Source organism: Lontra canadensis, unplaced genomic scaffold (assembly GCF_010015895.1).
Source record: "Lontra canadensis isolate GAN:19392208 unplaced genomic scaffold, GSC_riverotter_1.0 scaffold50, whole genome shotgun sequence".
Lineage (NCBI taxonomy): Eukaryota > Metazoa > Chordata > Mammalia > Carnivora > Mustelidae > Lontra > Lontra canadensis.
In genome coordinates, this window is record NW_022631044.1 from 1897846 (window position 1) to 1924709 (window position 26864).

Below are 26864 nucleotides of genomic sequence, written 5' to 3' on the forward strand. Positions count from 1 at the left end.
TGGTGCTAGTGGTGTCCTTTTTAATCTTACAACTCTCCAGTCTCACAATAAAATAATACTTCCCCCCCCTTTAATCTCTTGTTTCTTTAAATCTGGAATCTGTCACCTTCTCTCTGCCTCAGGGCCTTTGCACAAGCTGTTCTTGCCACCTAGAATGCCCTTCCAGGTGAGCTAACTTGAGCTCTTGTCTCAGCTCAGTCACCACTGAGGCCTGGATACTGCTGTGGCTGCCATGCCTTCAGCAGCAGCCCCCACTTAGCCTCTCCTAGCTCTCTCCTGCATCCATCCCTCCACATGTACGGGCAAGGCACATATGCTCCCCTATCCCCTGCACCCAACCCAGCATCAGGCACTTAGCAGTCATCCAGTGAAGATTTGTCACAGAAAATGAATCACCAGCATTCCTGCCCTGTGCCACGTGGGCAGTGATCAGACCTCAGGTCTCAGGGGAAAGGTTAGGAAAATGCACATCGGACCGCACCCTCTTTCAGTAAGCTGTTACTACAGAAAGAACAAGGGACAGGGGTTCACACACACACACACCCCCACTGTGGGGCCATGTCTGGGGTGGAACAGAATGGGCTGGACCCTCAGAAGGTCCCACTCAGGAAAGCTTCCTGGAGGAGGAAAAGAGAAGAATGTTGGCATAAGGAGAGCAGCAGAGTGCTGGGCGCCTGTGCCCCCAGAGCTCAGGGGAAGACTCAGCAAAAGGGGCAAAGTTGGGGCACAGCAAGCTAGGAGAGGAAGGCCGGCTTGCTTCTGCTCTCGCTCAGAGTCCTGGGCAGAGAGAGCCAGGCCGCAGTGGCAGCTGAAGCCTCGCTTTCTGTCCACCCGCTCTCCCCCCACTCCACTCCATACACTCGCTCTTCCCCAGCCCCAGCAGGCCTCGGGCATTGGGTTTCCCACAGCCACATTCCTGCCTCGATAGCTCATGCCTATGCGACTCCCAGACTGTGGTCTGTGGCCACACACTCCATCCTGGGGCTAGCTATGTAAGGGATCCTGCTGCTCGCCCAGGGGACTGGGCAGCATCCAACCCACCATGGCCCGGCCGGCGGCCGCGGCTCCTGAGAAGAGCCTGAGCTGAGGAGTGCAAGGAACTCTCTCCCTCCCAGACGGTGCAGGGCTGCCCCCGGGGTCCCCACAACCAGGGGCCAAACCCACCTTGTCTGCTAAGGACTCCTGCCCCAGGACCTTGGTGTGGCCCCCACACCAGGAGGAGGTGGGCAGTTTCTGGGAAAACACGCTGCTTAAGAAGGGGACCCCACGGCCCACCTAAATTGGATCCAAGACCAAGCACTAGACCACTAGCATGTCTGAAATTCCTCCTGTCCGGCTGGTTGTCCGTCACACACACGCACCTCCTCCCTCTGGCAGGGGTGTGACGCCTCATCCATACAGGCCTGGAGGCAGGACGGAAAATGAAGGGGCAAGACCAGCGGTGGATGAAGCAAAAAGACAGGCTGAACAGAGGGTCCCCCGGGCTGAGCAGGCAGAGGACAGAGCCAGGAAGGAAATAACAGAGTTCTGGCGATAGCTCAGGGGGCTATCAGGACGCCTTCTGTCCCATCAGAGTCAAGCAGGTGGGTTTCAGGGACCAGCCACCCTCCTGGCTTCCGAGGAGAGCTCAGTGCCAGTACCTGATGGACCAAGAGAGCACAGGTGACAGAGCTGTTGGGAAGAATGTTACTACGGGACCCTTATCTCTTATGTAAACAGGACCAGGGGGGACCCCCCCCCCCCCACCCAGAGCAGTAAGTACTGGAGCTGGCCTGCTGGGCTCCGAAGAGCAAATTAGTAAGTTTTCAGGTGTATTGCAAGACAGCTGTTAAACATAGCCATCTGTAACAATTAAGTCATATAAATTTATAACTACAGAAATTTAAAACAGAGGTGATGGGGTGTTAGTTATGCGTCAGTCAGTTATGTGTCTGACTCGTGATTTCGACTCCAGTCATGATGTTGGCGTCCTGGGATCAAGCCCCGCATTGGGCTCTGTGCTGGGTGCAGCACGGCTTGGGATTCTGTCTCTTTCTCCCTCACCCTCTGCCCTTCCCCCACCCTCTAAAAATAAATAAATAAATCTTTTTCGAAAAGGTAATAAATCCTCAAGCTCATCACTTCCTAATTATTTTACGACTTTTGACTATTGTTCCACTCCTGAGGTTACTACATCTCACGGATCCGTGGGCTGGAAATGCTACAGAACCAGCCGCCCCTGCTCCCTGGTCGTCTCCTCCCATCTCCACTCTCAGGGATGTCACACTGCTAGCTTGCAACCGGCCACGGCGGGGACATTTACACCACGGAAACCAGCAAATACGACAAACCAGATTGGGTTTGGTTTTCAGATTTTTTTTTTTTTTTCCTTTCTGGAGAGCCAGTTATTAAACGCTGACCAGCATGCCCTAGGCTGAGCTGCCCGGACCTCTTCTCACTGCTGGCTTTGCTGCGACAACCAGGTAACAGCCACAGCAGGTAATATGCTATAGACCCAAACAACCCCACCACTATCCATGGCAGTTTTCTCAGTGCTTATGGGAGGAAACACTACTAGAGTCCTTATGGCTTGCCTTCTCTATACCACCAAAGCCCCATCTACACAAAACAGCTGAGGACAGACTAGGCTCGTATGCTGTGGTTTGCCGACCCCTGCTCTGGAAGGGGGTGTTATTGTTTTTGCTCTGTTATCACCCCCATCCTGAAAGTGAAGAAACTGGGGCCTAGAGATGTCAATGCCTTCCCTAGGGTCACACAGCAAAATTAACTGGCAGAGCCAGGGGCAGGGGAAGGGGTGTCCCCCAGCAGCCCCTCCGGGCTCTTCCCGGCTTCAGCTTCCACATCAGGACTCAGCACCTGAGTGGGGCTCCGGGGAGGGACAGGCCTGAGTGCCAGGTCGTGGCCTTGGGGAGCCCAGGACCCACATCACTGCCCTGGCCGCCCAGCCTCTGCTTCCAGGGAAACCCCACACAGGCTAGAGGGCCAGGACGAAGGAGGAAAACACTTTAAAAGACGGAATTTGGGAACACAGACCTCCCTTCCTAATCAGAGCTGATTGCAGCCTTAAGTAGAATAGCAGGCAAGGGTGCAACCCCGTTTAATTTACAGCTGGAGCCGAGGCTTGGAAGCAGCTGCAAAAATCCTTGCACAACTACGGGCCAGCCCCCCGGGAGCTCGGGGATGGAATCAGGAAACCTAGAGCATCCACAGTGCCACGTGTGGGCTGGCGCAGGCGTCTGTGTGTACACGAGTGTGTGTGCGCACACGTGCCCCTCTAGACTTCTGTGTGCCCAAATGTGAGGTTTGCAGAAAACATTCAAGCAGGTTCTGCCCCACGCCAAAGCGCCTCTGTAATTAGGATGACTGTGCATCCCCCTTTGTCTGGGACAGCCCCAGCTTACACCCGCTTCCCACCATGATTAGGACAATAAGTTGTCACCCTAGCCATTGTGGATGCAGACCCCAGTGCGCGTACAGTGACACACATGGGGGCCCCACGGCATCTGCCTGTCTGTGACATGCCTTCCTCTGCACTCGTGTCCGCCTGGAGGCTGGCATTTTGTCTCAGGTACACAGACACACTGTTGGCCCCTCCAGACTTCAGCGTCCACATCTGGAGTCGGAAAGATCCTGGGGTCCACCAATTTAAAGGAATTACCCAAATGGTCTTCCCATGGGGCAGGGCAGCAAGAGGGCCAGGGAGGCCCCTGCTTGAGAGGCCAGCCAGCCTTCAGTTATCTCCCACTTGCACAAAACCAGGTCTAGAACAGGTGCTCAATTAGCGTGTTCAAGAAAGAGAATCCACGGAGACGTGGAATCGCCTCCCCCTGTCTATGCAGACCAAGTGGGGATTTGGGTTACTTAATGAGGGCAACCCCTCTCACCTCCCAGATGCTGCCCTTGGTCCAAGTGCCCACTCTGGGAACTAGGCCTGGGTACCCTGCCTAGAGCAGGGCTTCGTCCAGGTGCAGAAACGGGCCCTCCCGTCCTCCCCTACTTCTCACTGCCTTTCCAGGCAGCTCAGATCCCAAATTACTCCTCTCTGGCACCAGCCTCTCCCTGCCTGACACCCCTTCCTGCACTTCCAACTTCCAGCTGCCCATGTCTGCCCTCATCCTCAGGCCTGTCCCCGTAGATCCTCTCCACTTCAGGTCAGGACTCAGACATCAGACTACCAACAGGAGGCCTCTCGGGGTGGGGGTCACAGTCCCAGCCCCTCTCTACCTGCCCCACTGCTCCAGGGAAGCCAAGCCACATGGCTACACAGGAAAAGTGGTGCCAACAGCCAAGGGGTCCAGCCACCTGCCCAGGACCTTCTCTAGGACCCTCACTTGAGGGCCTTCTCTAGGAGGACATTATGCCCTGATGGGAATATGAACTTGGGAACAGAGGACAGAAGAGCCCATTGTATGGCCTTCATTCTAGAACTGACTCATATTATGTGTCTGGGCAAACACCTTCTCAAGGCTCAGTTTCTTTTGGAGTAATACTAGGGGCTCTGAGTTGTTCTAGAACAGCACTGCCCAACAGAACTTTCTGCAATAATGAAAGCATTCTATAGCTTCACAGTCCGATATGGTAACCATGATCATGGTGTGGCTACTGAGTGCTTGGAATGTGGTTGGTGGGACTGAGGAACAAAATGGTCTTATTTTAATTACTTTAAATGTAAATTGAAATATTCTCAAGCAGCTAGTGGCTACCGTTAGACAATGCAGTTCTGGAACCTCAGTCTCTCCAACTGTAAAATGGGTATAATAATAGAATCCAGTCTTCTGGGGTCACCATGAGGATAAAATGAGACCATGTACAGAGAGCTTTCAGCCCAATCTCCGGCCATGGTAAGATGGGTTTCAGTAATTCTTACTCTCTATGGGGTCCCAAATTCCCTTGAGAACTGAAGAAAACCACAGACCTTAGGCCAGAATTTACACATCACAAACACACATGCCCACGGGGCACATACACACATATCCCACACATGCACACCCTGTACTCCTTCATACACACGTGTACATACAAATCACACACACGGGCCTGTGGCACACATATTGTGTGTGTGCACACATCAGCCATGTGCTCCCACATCAGACATACTTGCGTACACGGATCACACCCGCACACCCACAGCTAAGCCTCCAGTTTCAAGGGAATCCAAAGCCAGGTGGGGAGTGCCTTTCGAACATGAAAGTTCCTTCCAGCTCTAAAAATCTCCAAGGCTCCGAGCACACGCTGCCGAGTCTCCGTCTCCTTCCCTCCTGCCCAGGCTCAGGCATCTCAGAAAAAAACCCTTCCTAACACTCAGGGCCAAGCACAGAGGCAGGGCTCTGGAAAAAATTCCTTGTGTGTGGAGGGCAGGCCCAGGGCAAGGGCGACAGGATGGATTCTGTGAGCTCATCCCAGCAGCCGTCACCAGAGTTCCCAGAGAGGCTGGTGGCGTCGGAAAGGGGTGCCTGGGTGGGAGCCGGCGGCGGCGGCAGCAAGGGGTGTGGGGCGAGGAGAGGGAGGCTGGAAGGAACGCGCTATAATAGCAGCTTTGTGCTCTGCTTCCCGGCTCCCTGGGAACGCCAGGAAGATTATGAAACCGGTGTCTTTGGGAATGCCAGGATATTAGCTGGAAAAAGAATAATACGAAAATAAAATAATGCTCGGGATGGAGACAGCAGACGATTAGCAGACGGAGCCAGGGCCTCCCGCTCCACGGAGGGAGCCAGGCTTGGCCCCAGCAGAAGGTTTCAGGGAAAGACTCCCCGTGCTAATGAGCAGACGGGGCCTGCCTTCCAGCAAGATGTCTTCAGGAGGGAAACTGGCAGGCAGGGCGCAGCCTGCCGGTGGACCCGTGGGCCAGGAGAGGGATGGGAGGAGGCAAGGGGGCGTCAGGGGCCTGGTCCTCAGGCTCAGACATCCCGAAATGTCAGGTTACCAGAAAGACCACCTGGCCACCTTCCACGGTGCTTCCCTGGACTCCTTCAATGTCTGCCTCCCAGAGTCCTCCCCCAGGAGGTCTCCCTCATCAGACACCATCATTCTGGAATGACTCCGATTCTGCCTTCCAGGACCTCAAAGATGCAGATCTTGTTGAGTTCATTTGTGTTCACATGGGATTACCTCTCGTCCTAATCAGACAACAGTTCCCCGTAGGCCAGGCCTCCACCATCAGATCAGGGGATCGTTAGAAGTAAAGATCACTGTTGTCTCACCAGGGAGCAAGGAGATCACGTCATCCTTTCCTGCTCCCCTCTCTGGGACCCTGACCATACCTTCCCCTAGTCATGGGTATGCCCTGCCTCTCTGAGAAAGGCATCCAAGTGGGGGAGCAGGTCAATGTGACCAACTCCCCCTCATCTTTGTGATGCCCGACATGCTTCACATCCTCACCCTTCAAAGATGGTCCTTGGACTGGCAGCATTAGCGTCACCTGAGTCCTCTTAGAAATGCAGACTCCCAGATTCACCCAAAGAACCCCGAGTAGGCATTTTAACAAGAACCCCCCCCCGACACCACATCGCTCCTATGTTCACTCAGCCTGAGAAGCACTTCCTTATGTGTGTCACAGCTCCCCTCACAATGACTCTAGGACGCAGATGCGTTAACAGAGTTGCAGAAGGGGTAAGTGACCTGTGCACAGCTATTAAGCACAGCCAGCAGAATTCAGACCAGACCTGCTCCACTCAGAAACCTTGCCTATCCCACCATGCTCCGGCCAAGATAATCAGCAGACATCAGTGACCAAGGGGCAAGGCCAGCCCCCGAGATAGCAGCAGGGTCCACGCACCGAGAGAACCCTACCGTCTGTTCCCAAGATGCAGGCTGGACATTAGTCCCAGTGCCTTGCTGGGCCATCAGTACCTCCCAGGACAAAGGACAGCAGATGTGGGGACAGGAGCACATCTAGGTGACTGTGAAGGAGACGGTGTGCATGTGTGTGTGTGTTTGCATGTGTGTGTGCATGTGTGCGTGCGCATGTGTTGGTGCTGATGGAGGTTGGATTCACTGGAGCAGAGTGGTCCAGATAGTTACTGTCCAATGGGCCCATGGCCCTGTCCAAATGCTGGCCACAACTAAAGGCTTTCCCAAACTGTGTCCTCCTGTTGCAGGTCTGTGGGATCCAACCTCTCCAACCACTGTCTGCCTCTGGTTCTCTGTGTCAGCCAAGCTCCCCCAGGACTCCTAGGGCTTCACTATGTTGGTTTCTACTATCACAGGCGAGGCCCATCTGCTTCTCCATGAACCACCTCCCCACGTCTGTGGACTTGACATTTGATTTCAGTGCTCCCTCACAACATTTTCTCCCACATAAAGAATAAACGGATTGGTTTCTCTGTTTCTGGGAAATGCCCCCCTTCATTCTCCAAGTCACCGAGCCATGAAAGCTTGGCAGTGGGTCCCCAGCCTTGCTCATCTTCTTCCCCCAGATCCTGGCCAGCCCCAGAACCCATCCGCACTGCCGTCCATATGTCTCTGGCTACCTCCGGCCTCGTGTCCTCTCTCCCACGGCCCTGGCCTCCCTGCCCTGGGCGGCCTGGCAAGCAGCTACCAGATCCGCCTTCTTCACACAGCACTCAACCATGTGTCAGACTTGCCAGGGCCAACCATGAACTCATTGCGGCCCCAGGCCCACCCCGCCCGCCCTGTGGCCCAGCGATGGGAAAAGCCCTACCACGCACCCAGCAGAGACTCTGGGCCCATCTGACACTCCCCAAACTCTGCCACTGTACTCCCCTCTACCCTGGCCCCCAACTCCCACCCCAGATGGTTACCTCATCCCAGACCACTAACCAAGACTCCAGGGAGTCTCCCGATGGTCTCCACTCTTCCACCCAACCAGCTTCCACAGCTACTTGACTAAAGGCCCTGAACCCTGGCTCTGACCAGAGCACTCCTCTGCTCAACAACCCACACGATCTCCCTATTGCTCATTGAACAGAGTCCTGGGCCGCCATCAGTAGCTCTTTGCCCAGCACTGTTTGTGGGTTTTTGGGTTTCGGTTTTTTTTTTTTCCTTTCCGGATGTTCCCCTCCCCATTCTGATGGTGCTGTCAACTACCAAAAAGGGGCATGACCTGGAGTGACCAATCAGAACATTCCACTCCTCACGCTCCAGCTGGCATGGGCACATGACCATGAGAGCCAGTCAGTCACACCCAAGGCCGTCACAGCATTATGGAGAAAACAGCACTCTCCTCTCTGTGGTCTCCAGCTGTGAGGGAAACAGAAGATGCCAGGTGGACTGTGCTGTTTTACCCAGAGGGCTTTGCTGACTATAAAGTTGATGTCAGTACCACCTTTGTTACCACCCAGAGTGAGCCAGTGTGAGAATGAGGCCAAGACAGAGTCCCAGCTCCAGCTCTCCCGTCCGTCTGAGGCCTTAAACTCTTTTTCTCTCTGTAGCCCATTTCACTGAGTTTCTGCTCCGTAGGGTTTCTACTCAGGCTTCTCAGACCTTGACTCTGAGCTCTGCCAAGGCCTTTATTCCCCCATCCCTCAGCTGGAGCCGCAAGACCACCCCTAGGCCCTGCCCTGTGCCCAAGCCAGGCCCTTTCTGACAGGACAAAGGGAGTCAATGCATACCACCTCTGCCCCGCAAGACCTTAGCTGAGGTTGCTCCAGCGGGGGCAGCAGTTTCCTCCCACCCAGACTGAGCACGAGCCCAGCAACCCGGAGCTCTGCTCTCTCCTTCCAGCCCCCTCACAACTTGGCCCCAAGACATCATCAGACATCTGAGACCATCTGGTCCCCAGAGGGCTTCCTCTCCAACACTGCCACCCCTGGAGCTGGCCGACCATCAAGGCCTAAGGGATGGAACCCCCCTCACCTCAGGCCACCACCAATCTCAACTACCTTCCCCGTATCCATCCTGTCAGATCCTAGGCCTGCCCTCCGTGCTCCCTGGCTCAGGGCAAAGCCCCACCACTTCTCTCTCCAACCAAGTCCTCACGTACATTCACACACAGAAACACACACACAACTGGTGCGTATAGACACACTCAGGTCCCATCAGCTGTTGAAGTTGGTGGGACTTGCTCTCTGAGTCACAGCCCAAAGCCCCAGAGCCTGGGCAGTCCTCCCTGGATTTCAGAGGAAGGACATCGTGCTGGGCATCTCCTCTCACCTTCAGGAGTCTCCAGACAAAAACAGGCTGGAGAACAGCCCTACTCAGACTGTCCGGGAAGGGCCTGCTCATCTTCGGGGGGAACACATCAGCCAGACCGTGGTACCCTGGAGATGACCCCAATTTTACTGGCCCCTGAAAGTGAACTCTACGGTAGGACCACCAGCCTGAGGCTTAGTTTCTGAGGTACATCTCTCTCCCAGAATCTCAGGGATGCCATGAGATGGCTTCTGTCCAACCAAGGAGGACTCCTATCCAACCAAGAACATTCAGGGGTCATTAGACCTCTCTGGCTGCTCCTGGGGGCTAGGCCAACGCCTCTCAGACCCACCCCATTGGCAGCCAGCTTCTTTGAGAAGAACCAGGTCCCTTGGCTCCAGTCAGAGTGCAGACCTGTGACATCGGTCTGACCGAGACCCTCTCTGTCTGCTCCCATCTTGACTACACAAAGCAGCAGCACGTCTCCCGGTGCCAGGAATGGGACGGTTTTACGATAGGAGGACACCAAGACGGCTGCCCACTTTCCCCATGGGCAACCACAAAGGAACTGAAGCCAAGGTGACCAGCCAGTGTTCCATCCCAAGTCCCATCTTGGGGGCTCCCGCTCCAGCGTGAACAGCCCCGGGAAAGCAAGCTGCACCTCACCTCACTGACCCACCACAGGCCCAGAGACATACCAGAGCTCCCTCAAGGGCAAACACAGCCGCAGGGCCTGTCTTCTCCAGCGGCTCCATACGGCGGCGCCAGCGGCGGCGGCGGAACGCATCTGTCCTGCGGTTCTCCAGGTGGAATTTCCAGCCAAAGAGCGAGGCATACTCCCAGCCTTCACCCTCTGCTTCCGCCTGCCTGTGCTGTGTGGGGAAAACAGGATAGACTCAGGCACTGCTTGGCGGCCCCACGGGGAGACCTTGAGCTGGGCTCCTGCAGCGAGCCTCTCCCCTCTCCAGCCTGCCCTCCAGGATGGCCCACCCACTCCACACCAGCACCCTCCAGGTGGGAACAGCTGGGAAGGCCACCTGGAGGAGGGGGCCTCTGAACAGCTTCTGCAAAGACAAGAGTCCAAGTCAGAAAATCAGGAGGGAAAATGTTCCCTGGGCTGCGGGAATCGGAGGAGCCAGAGAGGGCAGGTAGACTAAAGCAGCAAGGAAAACCCTCGGCTTTGGGTTTGTTTGTTTACTTGGATTACGGGTGGATTTCATGAATCCAAGGTTTTCTTGTCATTTCCTTTTTCTTCTTCACATCCCAGATTATAAAAATAGAAGTGGGTCAATGAAGACTCTGTTTCCCGACCCCAGGCGGTTTCTCCCTGAGGCTAGGCCTAGGTCAGCTGTGGAGGGCCCCCTCCCCACCGCATTTCCTCTAGGAGACCCTTTCCCAGGCATGGAGGGAGGCCTGGAATCCTCTTTCTATCCAGTTGATGACCTGACACTGTCCTCAGGTGCCCCTAGCCCTCCAGCCATGAACTAAGCAACAGGAGCCAGTTCTGGAAGGCAGCTGCCTCCCTCTCCAGGAAGGATGTTGGGGGTGAAGGAGCGGATGAGGCCCCCTGCCTGACAAGGTTGGCCTCCATCCCCTGGGTTCCCCTACAGGGAGAGTGGAGTCTGTCCAGTTAATGTTGCCCTAAAACCTTGCTTCTCTCTGGGCCCAGTGACATCTCTCTCTAGATTCTCTGTGCCCAGAAAGAAAGGAAGAAATCTAGTCATGCCAAAGGCTATTCCTGGATTGAGGGAGGCCTGGTTCTTAGGCCACAATTCAAATGTATGCTTAAGAAAGAAGTACAGGGCACAAGAGGGACCAGGGAGGCAGGCACTGAGACTGTGCAGGACATGGGTCTCTGGGGGTCTCCAAGAGCGGGTGCATCATTGTGTTCACTCCTACGTGCCCACTTCATGCCTCTGTCCTGGGGGTATCTGGGCACACCCCTGACCATGTGGGCTCTCACCACATACACCGTGGCAACCACAGCCAATGACACAACCAAGGGCATACAAACCCCAGCCCCTCGCCTCCAGGTGAGGACGAGTCTCTGGTGCTCCAGGGTGCACCCCCCTCCACACCACAGCTCACGCCAAAACCAACTTGGCCTGAGCCTGCATCCTGGCTCCAAGCCCCCCAAGCGCCAACTTCAGGAAGCTCCATGCAGCCAAACCCCTGTCTCAGACTCCAGGCCACAGACCCGGTCTCTGCAGGTCTTAGCGCCTTCTGGGTCTGATGTGTGATCCCAAATACTATCTCCTTGCACAGTCATGGGCACCCGGGGCTTTTCTGTACGTGAGCATCTGGACATGGACTGGCATGATCTGTGCTGGTGCTGTGACCTGTGAGCAGCTGGCATGGCCTGGGTGTCATCCATGAGCATCTCGAGGGAGCCCATGTACCTTATATGTGGCCTGAGCACCCACCCATGTGTCTGTGCACACAGGCATGCACATGTGCCCGGCAGGTCTCCCCCAGCCAGGGCCTCTCCTGCACCCCCACACCATCTGCCGGACTCACCTGCTTCAGGGCCTCCATCTGGCTGAGGTCCCTCCTGCGCAGGCGGACCCAGCGTCGCCGCCGGTGTGTGTAGTACATCTTCTCGGCAGGAACCCAGTGCTTCGGCTTCCGATCCGGGGGGATGGTGATACTGTACTCCCAGCCTGGAGGAAGGGCTCCTGTCGGTCACCGCCTGGCCACCCCCCCATCCTTGCAGAGGATATCTCTCCCTCTGAGACACAGTCACAGCTCATGAGGGACCACAGACTTAATCTGACTTATTCTGCAGTCATAGGTGAGGGCTAATCCAGGAAGTCTCCCAGAGGAAGAAGCCCAGTGAAGGCAAGTGCCCCACGGCATGAGGCCTTGCACTCAGCTGTCCCCAGTATGCCTCTTGAGCTTCCTGGGGTGGGTCTCACCAGGCCCCACGTGCTGCCCACCTTGCTCATCAACGGCCCGATTGAGGTCTGTGGACCACTCTTCATCTTCCCACTTCCAGCCCAGTGGGCACTCAATGTCATCCTTAGGAAGCACCTTCTCCCCATTCTAGAGTGACACAGTACAGGCAAGCGTCAGCAGAGACAGAAGTCATCAGGGCAGCAGAAGAGATGCAACTTGATAACACACATCCTTGAAGCCCCAGGTGGGACCCCAGATCATCGTCCTTCCCGCCCTGGACCTCACACTATCTCTCTGGAAACCAGAGCATGAAGATGGGGACATGGGAGCAGGGGAGAAAACACCCTACCTCCTCCAAGCCAATGGGCCCCCCTCCTGAGCCCCAAGGTCCAGGACCCCAGGAAATCAAAGTCCACCTATCACTGGGGCAACCACTCACCACATCAGTGTAGTTGTCGCTCATGTAGATCCACTGGCCTCCAGGGAGCCGGGTCTGGTTCTCAAACACCTCCTCCACGAAACTCAGGTGGCCCGCATCGGTGTCATGGAGCAGCCTGGGGGTGGGGGTGGGGGGAGGGTCAGAACTTCTGCTGAAGAGATTCCCCCCACTTCCTCCAGCAGAGCAGTCGTGGGGCCTCGGCCAAGCCTCCTGCCTCAGCCTTACCCCCCCCAACAACAAAAGGGTGGAAAGGAGAGGGAAAAGGGGCAGAGAGTCAAGGCAGATAGAGCAAAAGGACACCCAGGGGGTCCTAAAGATACTCCCAGACAGAAGAACATTCCGGCACCCAAGATACAGAAAGAGAAAGACACCAAAAAGAGAAAGGGAGCCAAAGACACCAAAAGCCTGGTGGGTCACTGATGCTCAACAGGTAGACAGTTGTTGAAAGGTAAAGTGTGATCAAGCTGCACACTTAAGATTCATGGACTTAGTATAATATACGCTATGCTTCGATTTAAATGAAGAAAATCAAAGAACCCCAGGTGTTGAACATCAACCAAATAGGAAATGAGAGAGGAGAAAGGAGTGGGGACGGTTTTACGGCAGGATGGCCTTGTTCTGAGAAGCACAGAGAGAGAGAGGAGGTTCCTCAGGCATGGGAAGGGTTAACACAGGGAGGAGGAACCAGGCTGTGGCCTCTGGGAGAAGAAGATTGCAAAGAAGGGATGCAAAGTCAAACAGAGGCCAACTAGTTCAACAGTAAAGGACTTTCCCATTGTTGGAGCCTTTCCAGAAACAATGGCGCCTAGCAAGCCCCCAGCCCTGGAAGAGTTCAGGTGGGAGCCCCTGTGCCCAGCTTATAGACAAGAGGAGCAAGCAGAGACATTAACAGGACTGTGGCCTTTCAGAGAAGGGACCGGGACAGAGGGGGACTCCCATCCTCCCTGCCCCTGACTCACGTCTTCTCTGGACACACGAACCAGTCTCCAGCCCAGGTCCAGCCAGCTGAGGGGCGGAAGCTATCCTTGGGGAGCTTGATCTTGCCCGTGACATCAGAAAACTTGGGGTAGGTGAGGCCTGTCGTGCCCCAGTTCCCAACGAGGGCCAGTTTGGTCTGGTTCTCATACTGGAGAGCAAGTGATAAAAAGAAGTAAGTGGGGTCCAGAGCAGCTTGGGGGCAGGGGGCAGACAAGGGCAGGCTGGCAGGCACTCACGGTTTCAGCAAAGACGGACAGCTTTCCCTCAGCAAACTGGTTGAACTCCTTCTCATCCACAGAAAGCCCAAACCAGAGCTTCACCCGTATCTGCACCGGCATCCGGGCTCCAGGCACCCCCTCCATGGGGTACTGAGTACCAGAGAAAGACAGAAAGCCAGGATCACCTTTAAGATCAGGATGTCTCCACTGTGGCAGGGACTGGGCATAGCAGCCTGATGCCTAGATATGTGTCGTTTTGGAGGACTTTCCAGAATTTCACAGAAAGGGATTGTATAATTAAAAAGGCTTCTCCACACTTGCCAAGATTCCTTCTCTCCAAAGAAGACTGCTTCATCCCCATCTTGATACTTTCTGCAAAGCCGAGCCTGGCCGAGACTAGAATCCCCCGTTCTCCCCTCTCCCACCATGTCCCCATTTCTGTTCTCTTCTAGAATGACCCTACCCAATGGAACTTTCTGCTACAAAACGGTTTATATCACGGTCCAATCTCGTAGCACTAGCCCCATGCAGTGATCAAGCCCTCGAAATGCAGCAGGGTGACTGGGGAACTAAATTCTTAGTTTTATGTCATTCTAATTATTTGAAATGCAAATGGCCTCTTACAGTGTCCATACTGGACAGTGCAGTTCTAGAACGTGTCTCTGAAGGAGATACAATGATCCAGGACTGGAAGAGGAAGAAGTTAAGACCTCCTCCTTAATTTGCAGTTTCGTTTTTTTCCCCCCCTCGGGGGGGGGGCGGTGAGGGGTATTTTTGTTATTTTTGTTTTGGCTAGATGTTAGCCTACCATCTGATATCGCTACCCTTTCAAGCGCTTATCAGCATGTTAGCCACTCGTCACTGGTCCTCAATCGCTTATTACCTTGAAACTTTCAGAAGCTCTGCCAAAATGGAATAACCACGACAGCCCAACATGAAACACTTATTCTCCACAACTACTTCACCGTTTGACTGAAATCAACAGTCAGCTGTGGCCTGACGAGCCGGAGCGCCTCCCTCTCCCGACCACACGTTGTCCCTTCCAGGAAGGAGCCCATTAAGCCCGTAGGTCTCATGAGCATGAGCCTAGAGGGGTAGTTACGTCCTCTGTAACACAGGCTGAGGGAGAGGAAAAAGGAGCTTTGGTGGGTTCAGAAGAGGGAAGGGGGGGTTACTAAGTAAGAGGTTGCCAGCAGGTTCGGGAGGCCCGGATCCCCAGAGGGAGAGCCCACGCCAGGTAAGGGGAAAAAGAAGGGGTGCAGGACATGCCAAGGCAATGACTGTCTCCCCCTTCACCCAGCCTCTCTGCTTTTGGTTCATCCTTGGTGAAGCCTGGAGGATGGCCTGACCCCGCATGTCACCCCCTGGCGACCTCCCATGACCGTTCACTTCAGCGGTCTCCTCCCTGGGGTGGTGAGTGGCCTTTTTCCCTCCAAACCACGAGCCCCAGGGAGATGGCAGGAATGCCTGACCCCCCCCTTCCCCTCCACCCCTAGTCTCTCCCCTGCCCTCCCCCAGACGGGGCCAGCCTGCCGGACCCAAAATAGCAACAGCAAATAAAGAAATGTCTAGTTTGGGGCTCCTCTCCCTCTCTACTGGTGCTCATTTTTTCCAACTTTGGTTTAAGTTAAGAAACACCAATGTTTTCTTGGTCTCTGCTTGCTGCCAACATTTTTGTACAACTTGCTCAGGAGCTACTGGCGGGGCTCATAAACTCAGTGGGGAAGACTTCGAGAAACAATTCTATATCTTTTTTTTTTTTTTTGCTTGGAATCAGGGAAAATTTTTCAGTTTGTGTTTCCCCAAGGATGCAGGGTCAAGAGGTCAGAGCTTGCAGCTCATCCTGCTCAAGTGAGCTCTAGCCAGACAGCCTTCCCTGGTGAACCCCACTGCGAAGTGTCAGCTCTTCCACCTCCTTGCCCTTCTGCCCAGCTTGGCGAGGAGCTGGCTGAGGAAACAGAAAGGCGGGAGGCTAGGAGGTGAGGAAAGCATAGGGGACCTGCCCCAGGTAGCATGGAGGCAGGCGAGGGGGGCTGGTCTCTCCAGTGACCTGGGGTCCAGGTTATCACCTCACCTCTAGTCGTGCTGGTGGAAAGATACCTCTCCCCAGGAAGCGAGGAAGCACCCCAGAAGAAAAAGGGGACAAGAGGAGAGAGACCTGTGTCACCTAGTTCCAACCTTCAACACCTGTGAAATGGGCTGCCTGATGCTCGTGTTACCGGTGAGACGACAACTAGCAGTTCAGAGAGGTCAGGCAACCTACCCAATGCCACACAGGCTTCCAGCCAACCCTGCCACCTGTCCACACATGCTGTACTGTTGAAACCTACCCTCGCTCTCCAGCCCAGGGCAGGACAAGAAAGACCGGCCGGTATATGAATGGGTTGACCGACAGGCACTCAGAGGTTTGAGGCTAAGGCTAGCCAACAACGACTTCCTGGAAGAGGAGAGGCAGGCGCTGGTCCCTGGTGTGGATGGAAGGAGGGGCCGGGAAGGGAAGGCTGAGAGCAAGGGGCTGGGGAAAATGGGCCAGCCGGGCTGAAGGCCAGGCAGCTTATAATGCCAAGAGAGCCTTCTGGAGTGAGCGCTACTCCTCCTGCAGGACAGCCTCAGTGACAGCCCTCCAAACAGGGACCCTCCCCTGGGGCCCGGGCAGTCACAGCACAGGAGGGATTTCCCTGAATTGTGTCCTGGACACCAGGCCACAGTACCCCCACCACAAAACCTTGGCTCCATGTCCCCACGTGAACCCAGAGAGGAGGAGAGGACATGCTCAGGCACCTGCTCACATCCCTGTCACCCAGCCCAAGGCTGGCCAGTACCCTGAAAGAAGACAGACGGGGAGAAAGGGTCAGGGTTGAAGGAGGAGAAAGGGGAGGCGAGATGCAGGCAGGACAACATGAGGGGTCCTGGATTCCTTGCCTCCAGCACTCAGATGGGCCAGAGCCACAGGCGCACTCAGTGCCCTGACACCAGCCTTCCCACAGGGAAGAACTTGAACCTGAGCATGACTCCAGCTGGAGTCAAAGCTCTCGGGCAGGGCAAGGAGGTCCATACCAGCGCTCTTAGAGGCTGGGGTGGAGGCTGAGGGCTAAACCTCCCTACCAGAGACCTGGTCATGGGATCGAGAACAGCCTCGGGAGTCAGCCCCCCCAGACAGCCTGGGGGTGGGGAGCAGGGGGCAAAGACCCTGCCTCATTCATTTCCAGCACCCCGTGATTCCAGCTCTCACCTGCCAGCTTCCTAGCCCAGGTGTGCAGGGTGCAAGGACCTGAAGGGAAATGATTTTACACAAAGCCCTCTGAGAGCCTACAGACTCTCAATCGGATGGAGACCGGAAGGAGACACGAAAGGGGAAGGGCACCTCCTGGAAGAAGATATGATCATGACGTAAGGAAAAGGAACCCACTTTGAGAAATAGCGTCTGCAGCTTCCCACAGTTCTTGCCGCAGTAGCTGGTGCCCCGCCGGGAGAAGAGGATGTCACGCGCAGGCACCCGCTGGTACGCCACCCGCTTGTCTCCCTGCAGCATCCAGATGATGATGTCGGGCAGGCTGTTCTGGGGCTGGAGAGAAGGCAGCATTCAGAGTCGGGGAGGCCCATGCCCCACAGCCCACCAGCACCCACCTTCCCTCCCAGCTTCCAGCTCCCCCACTGCCCACCCCCAAGAGCCTCCTTGAACCCCATGGCTGGCTGGGCCCCTCTGTCTTCCATGGCTAGCCGCCCCCAAGCACAGGGCATGAAGCTGCCTCCGCTCACATGAGGAGCCTGCCAAAAATTCACGGAGCTGGGTTCACATTTTCTGGGAAGAGACACTCCTGCCTGGAGCCCAGAGCTTATCTTCTTAGATCCCTTCCACTGGGCAGAGAGGTGCTCCCAGGGGTGCCGGGACTGGAGGATCTGATTTGACCCGAGAGGCAACATCACACTTAAGAAGCTTCTTCACCCCTGAGAGTAGCAGTGAATCCCCAGGTATGTCCCTTCCCAAAAGACACTCCCCCAACTCTCATAGCAGGGACTTGTGGGGTCTGGTCTGTTATCGGGCCTCATGATCTCGGGCTCTGGAAATGGTGACTAGCCCAGAACAGAAATGCAAGGCCTGAGCCCCTCAGAGCCAGTGACTCTGAGTGAAAACTGCTGGGTGCAGCCCCCCTGCTTCCAAGGTTAGTGAGCAAAGCGTGCTCAGTGAGGTGGCTCTGGGTCTCTAACAAGGGCCATGGCCATGGCTGAGAGCTCATGCCCCTGGAGGCTCATGGGGCATTTCATGGTTTCACTTACTCCCTGCAGCAAGGACAGGCAGCCCCATTTGCCAGGTGAGAAAATTCAAGCTCAAAGAGAGTAGGAGCCACCCAGGTTTTTCTGCCTCCAAATAGCGGTACCCAACCGCAATACCAGTGTGGTCCCTAGAGCAGCAGCGGCTCCTGGTAACGTGCTAGAAATGCAAATTCTCAGGCTCTACCTGCTCTGACATGCAGGGTCAGACATGGCATGTAACCTGTTTTAATAAACCTCTCAGGGGAGGGGCGCCTGGGTGGCTCAGTGGGTTAAGCCTCTGCCTTCGGCTCAGGTCATGATCCCAGGGTCCTAGGATGGAGCCCCGCATCGGGCTCTCTGCTCGGTGGGGACCCTGCTTCCCACCCCCCTCTGCCTGCCTCTCTGCCTACTTGTGATCTCTGTCAAATAAATAAATAAAATCTTAAAAAAAAATAAATAAACAAACCTTTCAGGGGATTCTGATGCACATTCAAATTTGAGAAAGATGCTCTCTGGGGTCCCTTGCAGTCAGGAGCACCCATTGGACCTTAACCCTTCCCAGTCTGTGCTCAGAGTCCTGGGAACATCTGGGCCAAGATGATGGAAGGCAGCCTTTGACCAGCCCAAGAGGATGGTCTGTAGCCACTGCACGGGGTCAGCCTGTGGCTGAGCAACAGTGTTTTCCCCAGGTAGCTGGCCACATGCCCAAAGGCCTGATCAGGGACAAGTCCAAGGCTGACTCTCAGGGATCAACTTTCTGGGCTGTCTTCCCCTTCTGAGCAGCATTCCACCTCCTGCACCCCTCTCTCCTCTTCAACAACTCGCTCCTCCAAAAGCCCCTCTTGGGCCCTGCCCCCCCCCACACTCCTGCTAGAGAGATCCTTCCTCACCACCCCACCACCTCCATAGGGGGCCACAACTCCTCTGGTCGGAGTGGGCAGCAGCTGGTCTGCCCATGACACATGAGCAGAACCTTGTCCTTGTTCTGGACAAAACTGTGGAAGGCTTGCTTGCCTTGGGAACTGGGACAGGGGGTACATCTGACCTGGGGCAAGGAGGAGGGTGGTCTACAGGTGGGAACAAAAGGCAGCCACTTCTCTCTGATTAGGTAGGACACAGTTCCTGGAAATATAGCCTCCTGAGGCCTGGGGCTGGGAGGCATCCAGGACAGCAAAAAGTACAGTGTCCCCAGAGAGGCAGGTTTGAGGCCAGGGGCAGACAGATCCTGGTTGGCAGGGAGGAGTTGGGTCACTGGGGCAGCAGGCCCCAGCACTGGACCCAGAGCCAGGTGCTCCGGGGTTCTGGTCCCAGCTCCATCTCTGATGTACTTTAGTGACACTGATTAAACACATGTACTGAGCCCGTGTTGGGGGCACTGACAGAACACCAGCTGCACACCAGGCTCTCAGCGAGGCCCTGTAACACCCAGTGTCCGGTTGCATCCTCTCTCCTCCTGCAGCAAATAGGGGACACTGAGTCACCTGTCCAAGCTCACCCTGTGACAGAGTTGGAGTCAGATCAGGGTCCAGACAGTCCCCATGCCCCTCCCAGTTCTGATGTCTGCAGGCAGGAAGGAGGACACCTTCCAAGGCTTCCTACCTCCTCAGCCAGGGCGCGCAGACGTAGCAGCCAGTCTTCAGCCTGCTCCAGGGCAGCTGGGAGCCCGCTGTGCCCGAGCTTCAGGGCCAGCGCTGCCTCAGTCATCTGGTTCAGGTGTCGGCTGCGCAGCCTATACAGGTACTGGTCTAGGTGGGTGGCAGATGGTATCTCGTGGACATCACCTAGGGGCTGGCTATGAGGGACAGACAGATGGGATGAGCCCAGCACACGCACCTGTGCACAAACAGCCCTGGCCCCACCCCAAACAAACCCCACACCCTCAGCCTGCCTGCAGGGGGCTCCATGGGCCCTAGGTGCTTTCTCCAGCCTGACCCATCTCTCTATGGGACCTGCTCCTTCCTCACCTCCTCCAGGAAGCCTTCCCTAACTACACAGGCCCACAGGCCTCCTGCTCAGAAGTCTCTCAACCCTCTCTTCAGGAGGCGCCTGTCGGGACTTAGAAGTTCTTTGGCCCGGGTGTCCCCTCTGTCCAAAAAACCGCAAGCCCTCAGAGGGCCCAACAGGTTCCTCTGTGCCCCCCTGCATCCTCCTAGAGCAGAGGCCAGAGCGTTAAGTTGCCCTGGGCTGAAATGAACCCGTTCTGTTGCACTCACACGTTCTTCAGGAAGGAAATTTATGGACCCCTGACAAGCCACTGCAGACGCTGTGGGGAGGCCGGCAGCCAGCAATACAGCTGTGCCGACCTGGGGCAGCCCCAGGACACCCCTCCCAGAATCCTTTATTCGGGAAGCCCATGGAGAGGAGGTAGGGGGTACATGTAGCCCCAGAAACCCTGCCATAGGCCCCACGTGGGGGTTGGGTTTAAACTCCATCCTGTTCGGAGACACAGGACTCTGACCCACCCTGCCCCCCATGGGCTCCCCAGAAGTCCTCCTTCACATGGCTCTTCCTCCGGGGTCAGTCAATACACACGCAGGGTCACGTGGAAGGGGAGGGGGGCATCTGCGCTCTCCCTCACCATGCAGGAGCCCTCTAGATGATTCCTGCTGCGGGTGGGGGGCTACTCCACCCCCCCCGCCCCACCCCCACTGAGCCCTTGACTCCCAAACAGGACATCAGTCAAACCCGCTCCACCAGCTCTGCCCCCACCACTTGCAGCCCCCCCAGCTCACACTCCCCTCCCCGCAGCGTCTCGACTCCGGCTCCCGGCTGATTTATTTTTCTGCCAATTTCCCCAAGCTACGCAGAACCAATTACGGCCGGAGCGCAGCGGCACCGCCGCCGCCAGATACACCGCTCTGGCAGGCCCTCGGCGCACTACATTTTTCCTGTTATTTTTTTTAATTGAATTTTTAGGGTGGGGGGAGCAGTACGCAAACTCCATCTCGGGAAACTTAAGCCCCGGGGCCTGTCTCAGGTCACGTACTGCACACCCTGTAGTAATATAATATTTACTGCCCCGAGGGTGCCGCGGATGGGGCTGCCCCAGGCCAGGAGAGGGGCGGCCTCCATCCCCAGCCCACTTGATTCGTGGTGGAGGGGCATGCCGCCTGGGTAAAGGGGGGCCTGGGCCTGAGTCCTGGGCTGGGGCCTGCCTGGGAAGGAGGCCTGAGTGGGCCTGAGGGCGGGGGCAGGCAGATCTGGAGTCGGATCTGGAGAGCTGAGCCAACTGGGGTGATTTATGCTCCCAGCCTGGGTCGGGAGCTGGGAGGGACTGCCCTACAGACCACCAAAGGGAGATTTTCACGGAGGCCACCAGCCCAGCCAAAACTCCCCCCGAAACAGCCAGGACCCGTGACCACCACCACCAAGATGTCTTGGCCCTTTCTCACCCCAGGAAAGCCCAAGGTAGCGGGGATGGAACAAAAGGGAAACGGAAGAGGTGGTCAGATGGCATCATGTCCCCATCCCAAACAGGGACGGTCGCCCTGCCAACCCTGGCTGACTTGGAAATGGTGGGCAGGCCCAGGATGGCTCAGCGCAGGCCGAGAGCAGAGCTGGAAGGCTTGAAAAGTCGCTGCCAACCTCCGCAGTGACACGGGTATCTTTGTCAGGAACAGCCGCCCAGAAGGCACAGTGCCCAGCCTGAAAGGTGAACTGGTCTAGGGGTCATTCCTTTCTTCCTCATGAAGGACAGCTCTGTGGGTCCTGACAGGGCTGGGTCCAGAGCACCCAGAACAGAGAGGCAGACAGACTAGATCCCCGCCTCCTTGGCAGCCTCAGAGTCAGAAGTACTTCCTGGAGGAAGCGAGTTGGGCCAAGAAAAGCCAGATGGTGTTCCGGCCAAAGGAACAGTATGTGCACAGGAAAAAGGCTCAGAGGCAGGAGGGAGCACACCTGGCGTGGCGAGACCTGGACAAGCCAGCCCAGGGGCTCCAAAGGGCTAGAAGGTAGGATGGCTGGGGTCCGTGAGGGAGAGAGGGAGTGCGGACACAGAGGTCTGTCTACGAGGGTGAGAGCTGGGACCGCTCTTTAAAGGCAGGGGGAGCTGCTGAGGGCTGAAGCCGAGGCTCTAGTTTTGGGAAGACCCCCAAGAAGGAGCTGGAAGCACTGGCTGACAAGCAGTAGAGAGGTGTGGCAGGCAGATGGGTCCGTGGGTCCAGGGGTGAGAGAAGGTTGGGCTGGAGGAACAGAGGGGCACCCTGGCAGGGGGCTGGGGGCTAAGAGGGAGAGAAGCCAGGAAAAGAGAGGTGTGGAAGGAAGGACACTGATTGGGAGGTGGGACAAGGTCTGGCTGAAGGAATGGAGTGCAGCCAGTGGTTGGCTGTGACCCCCTGGCTCGGGGTCCCCATGCCTGGCCGCCCTGCTCAGCAGCCCAAAGCAGAGGTAAAGGCAGCCCTCTTGCTGCTGTCCCAGAGCTATCAGTGGCCTCACACGGTGCCTGAAGGCAGGTCTCCTGATGTCTGGTATTCCTCCCTGGAGACCCAATGATGCTTCCAAGAAGATGGGAAGCTTTCCTCCCCCACCCTCCTAACCTGGGACCTACTCCCCCAGAAGACCCCCAGGCACTTTCTAGCCCCAGCAGAGTGCCTCAAAAGGGACCAGGCTTTAGCAGAAGTGTGTTTAGCTGAATCCTCTGAGAACAGAGCCCTGGGTCTGGACTCGGGTCCCCCCTGTCTCTGATGCTTCAGGCACCTGACACCTGCCAAGGTCCACATACCGTATGAGTCACAAGCAGTGCCATGGGTAGAACCCACCCTCCATACCCGGGCTGCCAAGCTGGGCCCATGGTCTACCGTGAGTCACTCAGAGCCCCTCCCCACGCTGACCGCACCCCACCGGGCCCCTCCAGCCTCACTCTGTCCTCCAACCTCCAGACCACAGAGGCTCTCAGGTTCTTCCCACCAACACGGCCAGTCCTAAGTGCCTCGTCTTCCCCAAAAGCTCCTCTTTCCCCCACTGATCCCCCTGAGAATAGCCCTGCTGTCTACCCAGCTGCTCTGGCCAGAGCTGGGGGATCACTCTGCACCTTCCTTGGGCCCCCACATCCAACACACCAGCAAGTCCTGTTCCTCAGAGAGCGATCCAGCCAGCGGTCTCAGCCACTTACAGGGGAGTGAGTCTGAGCAAGTTAATCTCTCCGCGCCTCAGTTTTCTCGTCTATAAAACATGGATCTCCCGCTTCCTACCTCATAAGGTGCTTGTGATTAGTCCATACGTGTCACGTGCTCACAACCAGTACCTCCCACAGGAAGTGTTCGTATGAGGCTGTGGTCGTCACGATGCCAGATAAAGAGTCCACACTGCCTTCTGCCTCCCTTGGCCCCCACCCCTCCCCATGTCCCTGGCCTTGGTGACACCTTTGTCCAGAGTCTCCTCAGCACCACCACCAACCCCTCCCTCACTCTGCAGCCAGGACGAGCTCCAGAACCACGGGAATCCCGGGCCCTCTGCCAAGTCTCCCAGTGCTGAGCTCACCTTAGCGGACCCCCCAGGCCTATCGATCCCATTTGGGCGTCCTCTTCCCCTGCCAACCCACAGAGGTGGCAGGCATTTCAGGCTTTGCACCTCTGCCTGGGCAGTCCCTTCTGCAAAGGCTAGCTCCTCCCGCTCCTCCCTCAGAGTTCCCCTAGGGAGAGCGACCCCTCCAGGAAGCTCCCCTGAGTTGAATCTGAGTGGAATGCACCTGCTCTGAGCTCCTGCAGCACACGCCTCTAAACTCCCCCAACACACCCAGCTTCCTTGGCTCTTTTCCATCTGTCACCTCTGGAGGGGCTGAAGCTACAGGCTTGTCAACAGGCTTTGGGCTCCAGGAGGGTTCGGGAAATGCCTAATGACCTGCCTGGAATTCCACCCGAGCGGTGGTAGGATGATAAGCAGGAGGTGGGAAGGTAAGATCTAGGGGAGCCTAGAATACACTTTTCCTACATTAACCCTTAACAAAGACAGTAGAAAAGCAACTATGTGTCATGAAGTCCATTTCACAGCTGAGAAAACTGAGGTCCAGAGAAGTGAAGCTGCCAGAAGCCACAACGATGGTTAGAGGGACAAGACCTAAGTCTCCTGACGCTTCCTCCTAATAGTAATTATAGCCAGCATCTATTACATACTTTCTAAAGTGCCAAGCATTTTGCTTCTGTGCTATCTTAAGCAGTTATTCTTAATGAGGGGTTGAAGATGAGGAAAGCAAGGCTCAGAGCAGGTGGGTAGCCGGCCCCAAATCTCCCAGCTTTGGGAGAGATGCTGAGATGCCTCCCCTTCTGCTGGGCCTCTGAGCATCCCCACTCCCCACCACCCCCAGAGCCCTCTTTTCCTGAAGTCGACAGAAGGATAACTGGAAGCCTGGTCCCCGATGTGGCCTTGGGAAGGAGGGGTGCCGTGAGCCCCACCAGCCGGCTCCTCCCGGAGATTCCATCAGGGAGCTGAGAGGTCGGGGTCGGAGACACAACGCTCCCCATTCAGGTGAGCTGGTCCGCCCCAGGCCCACAGCTGCCGCTGCTGCAGGGAGATTTACGACCTGCTCTAAATGTCACCTTTTCAACTCCCCGCGCCGGCTGCACCACCTTTGGACTGAGCACGGGCGGGACGGCTGGCCAAGCGTGGCTGGGGAGACGTGCCGCCGCTCACCGCCACACACGAGCACTCCCAGGGAAAGGGCCCCGCTGAGCCAGGAGGGAAGGGCGCGTGGGTGCCAGGCACCCCCTACCTGCAGTCTGAGATGAGCTCATCCAACAACTGAGCCAACAGGGAGTCTACGTCCTCGGTGTTGCCCTGCGCCTTCACGGCCAAGTGGACTTGCTCCAGGCCAGCTTCTTGTGGAACAGGCAGGCAAGGGCTGGGACCATAGTGGCGGGGTAGAGGGTATACAACAGCCTCCCAGCCCCTAGACCCTGTCGCCAAAATCTGAACCTGTCGCCCTAACCAAGAGAGAGAGTTAGAACAGAGAACGCCGAGCCCAGATGCGACAAACCCGGAGCTGTCTCACCTTGAGAACCTTCCAGGGCTCCCCACACCAAACGGATAGAAATTCCCAAGCCTGGGACTCCACCCATAGGCCTGGTCACAAGGACTTGAGCACTGTGTGCAGACTCCCACACTAGACCATTGCCCTCCGCTCTTCCCGGGGCCCCTCCAGCCAGTCTGCCATCTCACAGGTGAGGGACCCTCTGAGCCCACACCGGTCCCCACCTGGAACATTCTATCCCTCCCCAATTCTCCGGCGCTAGCACCCCTGGTCCTCTCCTGCCTTCAGGAACACTGAGACCACCTCCAATAACAGAGAGTTCCCTCTCCAAACTCGTGGCCCAGTCCCTCCCAGGTCACATGTGTCTCCTGCTGGAGCTGGTCAGTGGCAGTTTCCGCGGGCCTCAGCCCGGAGCTTGGAGAGCTCTCACAGAAAACCTGTCAGGTCAAGGGCTTGTTCCTCAGACCCCTCAGGTCCCCTCCCCACCCATTGGCCTCCCTGAGCATGTGCCATTCTGAGGACAGGACTTGGGAAGAACACACAGTCCCAGCCCTCAGGGAGCATCCTGTGAGAGAATGGCCACCCCAAAAGATGGAGTCTGGACTTGCAGAACAAGGACTCCAAGACCTCCAGGACCTGCGTGCTGGCTGGTCCCCTCCCTATGCAAGAGATGCCAGTCTCAGGAAAGCTGGCCACCATGCCTTCGCACAGGCTGGCATCACCTCCCTGCTCCTCTGAGACCACCGTCCTTCCCTTTCCCCGCCCCATCGTCCTCGCTGTGCTCACCTCCACAGCCACAGACAAGCCCGAGCTTCTGTAACACCTTCCCTCCACCCCACTGCTCCTGACTAGCTCCCAAAGCGAGGCCACACTTGCCTCCCCCAAGTTCCCGTGGGCTACACCCCATGTCAAACACACAGAAACAGCCTAGCCACCCACCCCTCCAGGATCAGCAGCTCCCCACCCTTAGTCTCTCCGCCTCTTAGTTCTCCTCCACTCTCTGGCCAAGCCCCCGGGTCCTCAGCTCTCAGCATCCCCAGGGAACCCCCCCAATGAACCCCATGGTCACCTCCAAAACACAACTCCCTGCTTGACCTCATACACTTTACTTCTCCCTGCCTTCCCAACTCCCCAGCCACCAAGTCCCTCTAACCCAAGTCCTGCAGTTTTGTCCCCAAGGACTCTCCTGCTCCATGCCTTGTTATCACTCCCGGACCACTGCCATGGCACCCTGACAGGGCTCCTGCCTCCCATCTCCTCGCTGCCTCCACAACGCCCTCCTGCCCCTTCTTGGCCCTCTCCCTCCTCTGAGTGCCCACCCTTCCTCACAGTATCCTGGAGTGTCACCTGCACTTGGGCTTGGAACCTCTGCGCGACAGGTGTGGGTGAACCTGTGCTTGCCTTTCCTAAACTGACTCCTGGAGGCAGGGCAGCTCCTCATCCAAGTCTCCCTTGCGGCTACAGGTCTCCAGAGCAAACCCTGGCGTGTGGCAGGAGGCAAATGGACGCATGCAAGCATGAATGGGTACAAGGCTCCACCCCACTGCTCCAGCTTGGTTCCTCTCAGCTCCTTCCCTGCACTGTCTCCTACCTCCCTGGGCCTCCTGATCATTCACACTCCCTCTCCTCCCTTCCCGCTAGCAGGACAACATCTCCAAACTGGCAGGCCATAGTCAGGACACAAGGGAACCCCAGGCATCCTGAGAGTCTGTGGGCATAGCTTTGTGTAAGTGTGTGACCCCTGTGGAACTGGTCTATGGACACCCATGGGGGCAGGGTGCGGCACAAGGAGGGTGCAGGGGTGAGGCATCTTCCACTCACCAGCCGGTCCGCAATCCTGAGCAGCTGGTTCTGAGTCTCAACTCTGTGGCTGATGTCCTCCCAGTAGGATGACAGCACCACCACGGGCTTCACGTTGCCCCACGGCAAGTAGTAGTAGTGGCACCCTGGAAGGACACGATGGGCCTACTCCTGAGCCAGAGTGCAGGGGTGGGTGGGAAGGGGACCAAGGCCAGGACTGATTCAG

The 26864-nt window shown here is 56.6% G+C and overlaps 1 protein-coding gene across 11 annotated transcripts in view; it reads right to left on the reverse strand.

Moving 5' to 3' along the window:
• The window catches only part of DYSF (dysferlin), a 203591-nt gene that overhangs the window by 90780 nt on the left and 85947 nt on the right, over window positions 1-26864 (reverse strand). For all 11 annotated transcript variants that reach the window (XM_032873658.1, XM_032873665.1, XM_032873662.1 and 8 more), the window contains 10 exons: window positions 26660-26784; window positions 24581-24687; window positions 19474-19666; window positions 17030-17185; window positions 13639-13770; window positions 13384-13550; window positions 12425-12539; window positions 12027-12132; window positions 11608-11750; window positions 9789-9962 (listed from right to left, as the gene is read on the reverse strand). In XM_032873658.1, coding sequence (XP_032729549.1) covers window positions 9789-9962; window positions 11608-11750; window positions 12027-12132; window positions 12425-12539; window positions 13384-13550; window positions 13639-13770; window positions 17030-17185; window positions 19474-19666; window positions 24581-24687; window positions 26660-26784 — 1418 coding nt within the window. The remainder of the gene's footprint in view (window positions 1-9788; window positions 9963-11607; window positions 11751-12026; window positions 12133-12424; window positions 12540-13383; window positions 13551-13638; window positions 13771-17029; window positions 17186-19473; window positions 19667-24580; window positions 24688-26659; window positions 26785-26864) is intronic.